The sequence below is a fragment of the Chiroxiphia lanceolata genome, chromosome 6 (assembly GCF_009829145.1).
Source record: "Chiroxiphia lanceolata isolate bChiLan1 chromosome 6, bChiLan1.pri, whole genome shotgun sequence".
Taxonomy (NCBI): Eukaryota; Metazoa; Chordata; class Aves; order Passeriformes; family Pipridae; genus Chiroxiphia; species Chiroxiphia lanceolata.
Genome location: NC_045642.1, coordinates 48,679,298 through 48,691,769, shown reverse-complemented (window position 1 = coordinate 48,691,769; position 12,472 = coordinate 48,679,298). Strand labels below are relative to the sequence as shown.

Sequence of the window (12,472 nt, the reverse complement as noted above, 5' to 3'; positions counted from 1 at the left end):
AGTGTTTGCAATGCCAGAAGCCTCTTGATGGGAGCCATGCCAGATAAATTGTCTGAAATTGGTGTCAGTAGTGGAGGTTTACAGAAAAAACAGTCAAAAAAATCCTTGTCCAGTAAATTCCCCAACACAGCTTTTATAAAAGGACATCCTGCCTCACAACTTTAATAAAGTTCCCTGAAGAAATCAGCAGCATGTGGCTAGGGCACATGGACTGACGCAGCCTGTTTGGGTTTCCAAAGGCTTGAAAAGACTCTCATATAGTTATTATGGAAATTAAGCAGCTATAAGTAACAGAGAGTAGACCCTGGAACAGAAGAATAAGAGACTGAAAGATAAAAAATAAATAGAGGACAGTATTAAATTGTCAAATTCCACACTGAAGTTCTGCTTCAGAGGTCTAAGCTGGACCTACTTGGCCCATCATAAGCAACCTGGGAAAAAGAATAAACCATGAGATGGTCAAAGTCAGCAACGGTATCTGAGGACAGTAGATAAAAGAGTGAGTAGAAAAAAATTGCAGAATAAGCCTCAATGACTGCAATAAAGATGGCAGATGAAATTCAGTGTAGATGAATGTAAAATAAAAAGACAATCCCAAATTCACAAATTCAATAAAGACCACTGATCTGATCATAATCCATCCAAACGGACATTTGAGGGTTATTCTAGTTCCATGATCTGCAGTACTCACTAGAGGTCAGAAAAGCAACCTGAATTTGAGGTGTTGGTAGGTAGAGAATATTCTTGGGGCATATGCTATTATGTACCACATTTTTAAGACTGTGCAGTTCCTTCCCCTCCTCTCAATAGAAATATAACTGGACAAAGGTTCATAAGGAGCAATGAGGATGATCAAAAGTACGGAATACCTTCTTTTTGAGAAACAACTAAGTTAGGACACTTCAGCTATGAAGAGGATCAAATATGAAGTCCTGAATTGTATGAAAAGGATGAGCAGGGATTGACTAGCTGCACTCCTTTCAAACAGAAAAGCTGGGAGCATAAGATAAAGCCAGAAAAGGCACCATGCAGAGAAAGATGAAGGGGACTGTGGAAGCTCCTCGCCGCAGGAGGCTTTGGATGCCAGACATTCATGTGTGTGTAAGGGAAAGCTGGAAAAGCTGATAGATAAGAAATGTATTAAGAGCTGATGAATACAAAGAAGACATCTTTGCTTCAAGAATTCCCTGAGTCACAACCAATTGCAGGCTGTTGGTGGAAGTGTTGTACACTTGGCTCATTATCCTCTTCTTTCTTAGAGCTCCACATTTGACGTTATAGCTTTGTTTGGATCCAAGATGTCTTACTGTATGTTCTCATGTAGTACATAAAATATTTCTAAACAAATAGCACCACATTTACGTAGCACTATCAGTGAAATGATCCATTAATTAACATTATTTTAGGGACAGTTCAGTTTAAATTACTATCAGAACAAACATGTACCGAGTATTCTATAAGTGCAGACCTGCTCCACAGAAAGTACACATTTTTGAGTGATCTAAGGAGACAAAGAATGTGAAGGTATTTTGGCCTAGAAGACAAGAAAAAGGAAGCAGTGATATAAGTAGGCCAGAATAGCAACAAAGAGAATATTAAAAGTGAGAAAGTTTATTACAAGTTTCATTGATTCTTTTAGCTGGTCAACCATATTCTTTGTTTATTTATTTATGCATCTGTATTTGCATATAAAGAATCAAATATTACAGATATTTGTAACCCCTAATGACAATTCTGTCTCTGACAATTAGCCGCTGCATGTGTCCAGCTGAAAACCCTGGTTGCAGAGATCAGCCGTTCACCATCCTGTACAGAGTGATGGACATGGTGTCTGGGAGGTCTGTGCCTTCGGACATTTTTCAGATGCAAGCAACAACTCGCTATCCTGGAGCCTATTACATCTTCCAAATCAAATCAGGGAATGAGGGCAGAGAATTCTACATGCGGGTAAGTCTAGCGCTCACTGAGGGAAAATATGAAATATATTCTCATTAGCTGAATTGCCTGATAGCAGAACTCACCTTTTAATCAATATCATTTAAACCTTCACTATGAGGCATTTTTACACACAGACGTGCAGACCAGTGTGCTGATCCGTAGGAATTGTTGGATCTCTCAGGAAAGTAACCTACCCAAAGCAAACACACTTATCCTATGAGACAGTAGGTTTAGGAAAGCCCAGGGCTGTACCCATGCCTAAGAATAGCTCAGGTCTCCCATGCTCAAGAGAAATTATTGGCCAAACTGTTTTTTATTTGATGGACAATCAGTAATTGTCACCAAAAGATTCAATGTTTCTTGTCTATTTTATTGATTGGAAATCGAAAATTGTGAAAAACACAGAAGTAAGCAAAAACCCCACCCCTTTATGCGAGGGACTGACTTTCTGTGTTCCTTGCTTTCATTTGCTATCCATTTTTTTCACTGAGAACATACATTTTATGTAGACGCTGTTAGAGAAAACATAACTACTTGGGGTTTTTTAATTTGAGTTTTCCTCAGAAGACCTCTCTTTTCTCCAGTCATCCTTACCATGCCACTGACATGCAGGGGTGATGGGAGTGTCTGCACAGAATGGGGCACCTCCATGAGGGGTGGTGACACTGAGGAGGGTAATTTTCAGCTGTAGGCAAAACCTGGCTCTGATATTCGCATAAAGTCACATTCAGTGGCTACTGACAGTTCCCCTCCCTCATGGACACCGGTAGTGGGATAGGTTCCAAGACACATTTCTCTCAAGAGCCTCAGATTCCCACTGTAAGAAAAGGAAAAGGCTTCAAAACCACGAATTGACAAATGGTCCTGTTACAATCATTATATCTCACAAGAACTTTCCTATTGTAAAGTCATTACCGGTTCCACTGACATTTTCCCCTCATCCTGGCCAATCCACCCGGCACTGAGGCCCCAGAGCCCATCACCATTGCCCAAGCCTGCTGGTTCTGTTGAGTTACCACACAGCCATTCCCTGGGTGTGGGCAAGCAGAGCCGGTCGGGAGGGACACTGAGGCACCAGGACCAGACCCAGCACCAGGCAGCCCACCCAGCACCTCCTGATGGCTACGTTGGCCTGCTCTGATCAAAGGTAACACAAACACCCAGTTTCAAGGTAAAACAGGACCCACTTTGTCTACACACATTTCTGATTTTACTGTCAGCAGTTCTGATTTTTAAATGCATGTAATCCACTTTTCTGGCCAGACATTGCAAAGGTCTGCTTCCATTTAATAAAGGACTGGTTTTCTGAAGTGCCATCACATATTCAAAGCTCTCTTTGGAGGGTGAGGTTTGTGCCATTAACATACACAGTGTACCACAAGCCTGAACCCTGTTCACATGGGAATGTCTGTTCTCCAGGCTCTGTTAACATAACCCCTTCTCAGTGTTCACTGCTTCACAGTAACATGGTCGTTTACATCAAACTAAAGAGTATCTCACAAAAACAAACAAACAAACAAACAGGTGACACTACTTGTTTATACCCTAAATCCATGTTTTCATCTTTTTCCATTTGGGCAATAGCAAGTGTCTATGTTCAATAGCTCTTTTTATGTGCAGGGCTCTTAAAGGCGTTACACACTGTAGAAGGTGATAGTTCATACAAAACCCTGAAAAGGAGCCAAATGCTGAAATAAAGCTCTGTCCTATCAGTTGCAGCGGTTACAAACAATGCAACGGAAAACACCTATTTTGGCTGCTTGAAGACCATAGTGAGAGAGTAGTTTTCAAGAGCTGGCTTTGGCAATCTCACCTGCTTTCTCTTGTTTTGTGCACAGCAAACGGGACCAATCAGTGCTACTCTGGTGATGACCCGCCCTGTGAAGGGGCCCCGTACTGTTGAGTTGGACTTGGAAATGATCACTGTTAACACTGTCATCAACTTCAGAGGAAGCTCTGTCATCCGGCTGAGGATATTCGTATCACAGTACTCCTTCTAAACCTTGAGTTTGTGCCCTGGAAACATTAAACCAAAAGAGACAGTTCCTCCTCTGCAGAACTCTCTCCTCAAAAGCCAGTACATATAGCAGCTCCAAACCAAATCACTATTTCTACAGACCCGGTGACCTATGCCTGTCTGAACAGGGAGGCCTCTTCATGCACAGTCCCTACCAGGATGCAGACATCTGAAGATGTATTTTCAGCAGATCCCATGTGATTCTCTGTGTGGTCATGTATTTTAAGGACTCTTCTTTTCGCTGTAAACACTTCTAGGGCATAAGTCTATGTGAAAGACTGTGAACCTCTGTAGCTCCAAGGCTGCTTAGCAAAAAGCACCAAAGAAACTGAGGAAAAAGCTGGCTTTTGCAATCTTGCATTTTTTAAAATTTTTTTTCATTATAAACGGAAAGCAGACAAACAAGCAGAAACAGAAACAAAATCCCCACCTATCAAAACAAGGGATCTCCCAAGTCCTAACTTGCATTCCCAATTATCTCTGGAATTATCAGTCAGGCCCTTTGTCTCAATTCACCCTGCATTTGTCTTAGTTTCACCTGTTTTTTCTTTGATTCTATTTTATAGTTAAAATTCATTGTAAATTCATTCCAAAATACATGTTGTACTATGTAATCTTTTACTTTCTTACGAAGTGTCACATGTTTGGGTTCCTTCCTATATTAAATCTTTCTATATAACAGAGTTTAGAGAAATCTATCACTGGATGGTGTGTTTCACAACATTTAAGATTGTATACTTATTTGTACTCAAGATCTTTGACACAGGCTTCCACTGCCAGAATAATTTCCAGAATAAATAGGGACTTTGGAGCAGATAAGAATTAGAATTTTATTTTTCCCTAAGTGTGACAGTTGCAAACAGTTTCTAATGGTTACAAGGTCGTAATACCATCTCTGTAGTTACGGCTGCAACTAATCTCCTGTTCAAAGACTACTCAGGTCAGACGTGTCCAAATTCCTTCAGAAAAAATGAATTGTTCTTTTCACCTGCACTGTCTCTCCTACGTTCCTAACATTGGGGAAAACAAGCTGAAAAGGACTAGGACCTTTTTCATTCATGCTTCTACCACAAAGCAGCAATACCCCCATCTCAAACAATGGGATTCCACAGTTTGCATAGGCATTGTTTTCTCAGGTATAACTGCTGTAACCAATATAAAATTTCTCCTAAAGTCCAATCTGAATCTCCAGTACTGTAATCTGTTGCTTTTTAGTCTACTTCCAGTAGAAATAGAGAACAGTTTATCTTCCCCTTTGCAGCAGTCTTTAACGTGTCTGAAGACTGTTGTCATGTCTCCTCTCAGATTGTTCTTCTCTAGTCTAAACAAACCCAATTCTTTTGGTCTTTCCTCATACATCACATTTTCTGGACCTTTGATCATTCTTGTTGCTCTCATTTGGATTCTCTCCAGTTGCTTCACATCTTTCTTGAAGCACAGTGCCCAAAACTGTTAAAAGTATTCCAGCTGAGGCCTCTCAGTGCTAAGCCAAATCTCTATATATGTTTAGTAGTTTGAAAAAAAAAATAATTGTATAGTTTGAAGGTATAATGCTTATTGAAGCTATTGGCACTTTGGTCTTTTATTTTAGTCGGGATGAGGATCCCTATGCCTTGTTCTTAAATTTGTCTAGAACAGCTCTTTTGCTTCATTTTTTCTTACTGGCTTATTTGCTCTCCAGCATTGCTAGGGCCGGAAAGATAACATTTGCTTTGTCTTTTTGAGGACTGGAAGTGCTCAGTGCTACTTGGGAGGAGTTTATGAAGATTATAATGCAAGGAGGCAGGAGCAGAGTAGCAGCTTTATGTTATGTCTTCATTAAAGTGGAGTGAGCATTAAATGGGAGAATACAGATTTGGAAAGTTATCACAACACAGAGTGCATGACATAATCAAAAAATTGCCTTTTGTTCCTAGAAAGCTTTGTGAGTTAGTCTGGAATTGTTTTTCCCTAGCTGTAGTAGAGAGTCCCCTCTTTTTCCTTGTACTCAGCTTGAAGGAAGCCCTGATGCTCTCAGCAACAAAGCGCTGAGTTGAGCAGCTTCTGATTCTTAATGGTTTAAAGGTTTTCTCTGTGCTGCTACAACATCCCAGGATGCTGCAGCTCAGAGCTCTGTACAAGGCTGTCCTCTATTGTAAAAACAAAAAGGTTGGAGTCTGACTCCACGGTTTAGTGGGCCAAGCTGAGGGCAGGAAGCCAATGAGTTTTGTGAGTAGCTGACTTGGAGGAGAAGAATGCAAAGGAAATGGGCAGAGAAATAGTAAAACAAGAATTTGTTTCCTGAGTGTATCGTGTCTCATCAAATACCACAGTCTTGGCGGGAAAAATAGAGACGATCAGGAAGGAGGAATGCTAGTTTATAACCATTGGTCTAAAAGTGCTCATGTGTCCCAGGTGATGGAAGTAAAACATGGGAAACATGCAAGCTCTGGTGGACCAGAGAGCAGACAAGGGGCAGGCAGGACCTTGCATTGAAGATGTCAAACTCTTACATTTTCCCAGTGCTTAAAAGCCCCTTTTTGCCCCCCTTTGTGCCTCTATGTTATGGCTTCTTCATGTCCAGTTGAGAAGGCCTTTTCTTCCTATCATCACATCACCTCCTGGAGAGGAAGCACACCCTGTTAGACATCAGACAGTTTCTCACTTCTGGGCTGTTCTCCCATGGCCCCCACATACCAACCCGATTTAACCCTAATTTAGAAACATCAAACCCCAGAGGAATTCCATAACAAAACACTTTGTTAAAAGAGTAAAGCTTGAATCCTTGGTTTTAGCAGGATCCAGCAAATACCCATAAAACAATATTACACTTTCTATATAAACAGTCTGCGCCTTAAAAAAAAAAGTGGAAAGTCTGGAAACAAAGGAATTCAGCCACTTCTCAACTGCCATAACATCTTTCATCACTCACTATCACTCCAGCCAACTTAAATTTTGCCAAAATATATGCCAATCTCGAAATAATAAATTAGTAGCAGTTTATAACATCTAAACTCTCCATTTTCTAGTCAGGGGTCTGTTTCCAATAGACCATCACCCTTTGAGGCCAGAACTCCCTAAAAGCAGACAGAATTCCAGGTCTGCTCAGAAAATTATTCTTTATTCTAACCCACTACAGAGGGTTTTCTAGCACAAGGAGTTTTACCATATGGTTAAAAGACAGTATTCTGGCCGCACAGATGAGGTCACAGACCCTGGTCTGGGTATGTGTGGCTTCTCTCTGGCTCTGCTCTCCCTGGCCAAGCAGGGAAGGGACAGGTCTTTGCCTCTTCTGCCTGTCAGCTGTCATGTCTGTTTAAATGTAGGTCCTCATGAGGAAGACTGCCCCTCACTGTGTGTTTGTACAGCACCTAATGTCAGTGCAATAATGGAAATAAAGGCAAAAGAAAGCAATCATTGCAGTAATCTTTGATATAGATCACCATGATTTCGAAGGAGAAACTATTCTGACAAATGAACCAAGTGATTCATGCTAGTCAAGTTAGGTGCCAGAGGGAGAAAAATGGCAAGAGATGAATGATCCATTGTTATAGAGCTGAATGGGTCCTATCATCTGGCTTATTTAGCTTTGAGATATTTTTAGGGGATTGACTTTTTTGACACAGACAACAAAACATTATTTCACCTAAGAGTTTGCTGGATCCCACAGAATCGCTTTTCAACTGGTGATTCTCTGACTACAATACCTTTGTTGAAAATAACTAAGCTTCTTTGAGGACTGGTCACCCACCACCACTGAGTGTAGTGTCCAGGGCCATTCACACAGAGTTCTCTCCTTTTCAGTTGGGGATCTGTACTCATATTTACCCTTTTTTGACTTAGCTTTTAGAAGAGTCAACTTTTTTTGGTCTCATAAACATGGTGTCAGCATCAGCAAAACTTACAGATTAATTTTTCTCTGTCTAGAGCAAGCAGAGCAATATAATCAGTACAGTTTGTGGTCATGCAAGTTCTCCAGTCTGGCTTATTCACAGAATATGCTACTGAATATCTTCTGTAGCATGCAGCTGTAGTAGAACACAATGGAAATGTTGTAGCACAAAGATGTTAATTAAAAAAAAAAAAAAGAGAGAAGGAATAAAAGCATGCCTTAATGTTATTCAAGCCTGATAGGAATTGTTGTTAAAATAAATCTCCATCCTGGATGGACAAACCCCTCAGCTGGTGTTAATTTGCATGACTGATGCTCTTCAATGCAAAGATAACAAGTGTCCTTAGACTCTTCAATGTGTGTTGTGTAAAGCACTGCACATGTATCTGTATACAAGAAGAATTTACAGAAGCTGCAGAAGTGGTAGTGTGGCTCTGCATTTGGAAGCTGTAAGACAATATGGCACAAGCAAATTCTGTTTCTTATCTGACACGAGTGCAGACAAGTGATTTACAGCCATCACATTTTGTTGGTTTGAGTCTTTGAACCAATTTTGAATAGCTCTACCCCAAAGCAGGTGCCATGCATGAGGCCTGAGGCTGATGGTCATAACTAGACTTTTGGAGATTCTGCAGAAAGCTCCAGAAATGTGACGTGCTGAAGGGTCAGTGCCATATGGAGTGTAATGGTCCAGAGTTATTTGTGTGGGGATGTCTGTGACACTGCCCCAGCCTCTTTCCTCACCTGTTTCAGTGCAGACTGCAACTGATGTTTGTAAGTGTGTACACTGGATGTGGAATCTCACCTATTCCCATTCTTAGCTCTGTCTTCTGAAATCCCTCTAGTGGTTCGCATTGGCCAAACTGATCCTCCTGTGTAACTCAACTAATAGTGGTGAAGCCACATGAGGGAGAGTTTGGGTACGAGGCAGATACACTTTTACACCAGTAAGTAAATAATGATGCAATAACCTCAATGTAGGAATTCAGGAATGTATCTGAGTAATAAAGGGATCTTTAGAAAACACTTCAGCAACCAAGAACTCCTGAAATATTCAGCCTCTTTCAATTCCCTTTCCTGTACCCAGAAGTCACTCATTTTCCCTCTGGGGTTTGACCTGGACAAATGAGCTTATTATGGTCATGTACTGCAAGCACATGCTGAGTAAGCTCCACTTCTCTGGCACTGCTAAACATTTTTCAGTTTGCTTTTTGGAAATCAGTTGTAGGCTATTTGTCTTTCCTAGGGTCTGACTGACCTCAGTTGCTTTTTTCACAGCCAAGACAGATCCATTATTTCCCAGTCGGGTTCTTCTGCATCCACCACCTGTACAAGCTTTTCATGTGTTTCACTGGAGATGCAGGCACTGCCATGTTGGTAGGCACCCTTACAGCAAAGTATTGGGTGTGAATGCTTGAAGGGATTTCCCAGTCTGCTGGCAGAGCCTGGCTTCATGAATAGGATTTTAAAAACCCCACAACTCCTCAGTTTTGAAAGTGAGAGATGTTCTTTTAGGTCCTGATTAATCACTTTTATCCCAAAATTGCATCTGTATCATGTTGGCTTGATAGTCTCAAGGCTTTTTAAGAAGTCTGATAAGGACATGCTTATGCAATACATCCTTAGGCTTTACACAACTTGGATGAGGCTTTTCCAATTTCCAAAAACAGTATTTGGCCCCAGTAGAGAGAATTCAATGTGATTGCCACTATGCTGAAGTCAGTGATCTCTAAACACCTCATATCAGGTCTGGATTTAGGTCAGCTTTATTTTAATTCTCAAATCTCAGTGTCAGTGGTATAAATGTAAGCAGATATGTATTATTTTTACAGTAGAGCTGAAAGATTGTTTCCAGTAAATAAACAGTAGCATGATTGCAGTATCTCTTTCTCTTTGGGCACTATCTTTGGGTACTTTGAGATTTCCTGAGATAACCTTTTACACTTCAACATTTCCTCTGGTATTTCAAGACATTCACTGATGTGTTTTCATGAACGATTTCTCACTCCCATTCTTCAAAGGCCAACGCAGGCACTTGACTTCATTTTTTGTTAAAACATGAAGCTACACCCAAGCCTTCGCATAGTCACAGCTCATGCATCATTCATAGAAATTTTTCCTCTCTGTAACCTATCGAGGATTATGTCAACTTCCTTGGAATTCTGCAGTATTCTGCATAATGCACATGCATGTGTTTGCCAAGACTGAGACCTTAGTCTGGAGATGGTTCATCCACAACTCAGTGCAAATGTTCTGCAACCAACATGTGAAATCATGGCTACAAAGGTTAGGTTTGCCAAAAATTCTCAAAATGTGGTGTTTCTTGGCTGCCTACATATAATGCAAACACAATTTGAAAATCCAGGACCAGAGTTCTCCAGTATTCATGAGAAATTCCTGGTTTTAAGAAACATTTTGGTCAGTAAACTTATTTTGTAGATTATGTGAAATGCAAAGAGGCAGAAGGCCCACCAAGATTATACAGATTTGTTATTCAAATCAGTATCGCCAAGAAAACTTGAACCTAGTTCATAATTTAAAAATTCTCCTTTGGATTCTGACATCTGATGCCATTCAAGTAGGGCAGGGGGACAGAAAAATTGACTTCTTCCAAAACAACAGCAGCTGCTCAACAGAGATCTCTGAGCTCCTGCAGTGACCAGAAATACCTATTAGCCCAAGTCTGCACCCCACGTCAGTGAGGAAGGCACAAAGTCCTTAGAGACATTTCTCACTCTGTTTATACATCTACGGAACATTTAAAATGACCAAAATTAAAAGGACCAAGCTGCTGCCTACCACACACATAATACCTGCAGCAGGCTTTAGTGTATCCCTCTGCCATTCCCCAGGGTTGTGCTCACTTAGAATTGCCCAGTCTGATTTGGTGTGAGTTGACGATGGTGTGACAGCATTCAGTTCACAGCAAAGTCATACCCATGGATGCAAAGAGAGAATTATAGAGCGATAAAACTACAATTGAACCAGAAAGGTAATAAAAAAGAGCTTGCTGATTAGTTAACCTTCAATGCTTTGGTTATGATATCATTGCCATGGGCAAAAATAATCAACCAGAAACACAAAATATTAAAAAGGAGATAATCTCCTTAGAAAGATAAGTGTCTATGTAGCCTATTAATAGCTCTGAAATTAAGACATTCCATGCAACATCTGGAAAAGGGAAAATTCACTCCTTGACCTCCAGCATCACTGTCTCCCAAGGCAGGATCAAGGGTTGATCCTTATTATGACACAGACACAATGGCTGTCTGATGGTCCAGCCAAGAAAGAGCCAGGCACGGCCAGGGGCAAGGGGAGGACACACCAAGATAATGTAAAATACTAAGGAATGCTCTCATGTGCAGGATCTCTGAGACAAATCTCTCTTGCTGTATGAAGCAGTTCAGCTTTGCTTAGGAAGTGCTAACAGTCACTTCAATAATAATAAGAGGGCATTCATGTGTTTGAATGCAGCATCAGTTTTCAAAAAAATTATGCCCTGGTCAGTCCGTTACCTAACGAGATGCACTGGACCCAGAAACCTATAAATACAATTTTAGGTATAGAACATTTAGTATCACAGGTATAATTGTTGTTATACCAATAGTTTATCTTGCAGCCAGTACAGGTGCAAGGAGGAGGACTCACTGTCCAGCTCAAAGGATGCTCCACAGAACTTCTGTTTCTGCTTAAACAGTCATTTCCCTAACTCTTACTTGCAGGCTGTCTGGATTAATAAATATGTTATATTTTGTAATCCTCTGGGGTTTTTTTTTCGGAAGAGTACTGTTTTTACTGTAACTTAAAATGGATGGTTTCAATGTCCCTCTGCCCCTTTAACCTATAACCGTTACTTCATTTGTAGCAGAAAATGAGCTTTTAATTGTTGCACTGTTTTACAGCTGGTGAACATTGAATATGCCAGTAGGGACTATTTTAAAGCTTTTTTAAAAATAAATATGTTGCTAACAAAATTTATAATTGAATTCTAGCTTATTTTTATCATTGCCAGGTTTAGTGGTGTTCTTATAGGATCATTGCAAGTATTCATGCCAGAATTATGTAACCCCTTTGCAAAGCAAGTTGAATGAGGATCAATGATACTGGTACATCTATTGGTCATAAATTCTAGTAACGTACAGACTGTAGAAGAGAAAATTTCAAAGCAAAATACAATTAATTCTTAAGAAGCTAATTTTCTTTCACAGTTTTTATGTTGTACAGTTGCCCATATCTGGAGGTACGTGTGTGTATTTTACCTTCATTTCCTGGTGGGTTTATTTGTAATAAGGCTCAAATTAACATTTTGTGTGTGATACTACTTTATCTGTACCAGGAATTTGACACAGCTGAGGCAATTCTTTCTCCTCCAACTGAAGGTTGGAGCAGGTCACAGCTTCTGATGGTGAGGATGGTTCCCTTGCCCAGGTTCCCCCAACCACCAGCCATGCTTCATCCAGCGTACATTTGGAGGATGTATGGGACGGTGTACAGGCTACACGCTGCAGCCTTGAAAGTGTTCCTGGAGGATCCCAGGAGATGAGCTCTCCTCCCAGCCTGACATGGTGCCACTCTCTTTTTCCAGTTGTCCTGGGTCTTTGGAACCTGTAAAGGCAGGAGTTGGTATGGTGATCATGAGGCCATGG

At 40.7% G+C, this 12,472-nt stretch overlaps 1 protein-coding gene across 1 annotated transcript in view; it reads left to right on the top strand.

Annotated features, from left to right (window-relative positions):
• FBLN5 (fibulin 5) overlaps window positions 1–11,791 on the top strand; it is a 53,141-nt gene extending 41,350 nt beyond the window's left edge. The window contains exons 10-11 of the mRNA XM_032691383.1: window positions 1,752–1,947; window positions 3,777–11,791. Coding sequence (XP_032547274.1) covers window positions 1,752–1,947; window positions 3,777–3,938 — 358 coding nt within the window. The 3' untranslated portion in view covers window positions 3,939–11,791. The remainder of the gene's footprint in view (window positions 1–1,751; window positions 1,948–3,776) is intronic.
• Window positions 11,792–12,472: the final 681 nt, after the last annotated feature.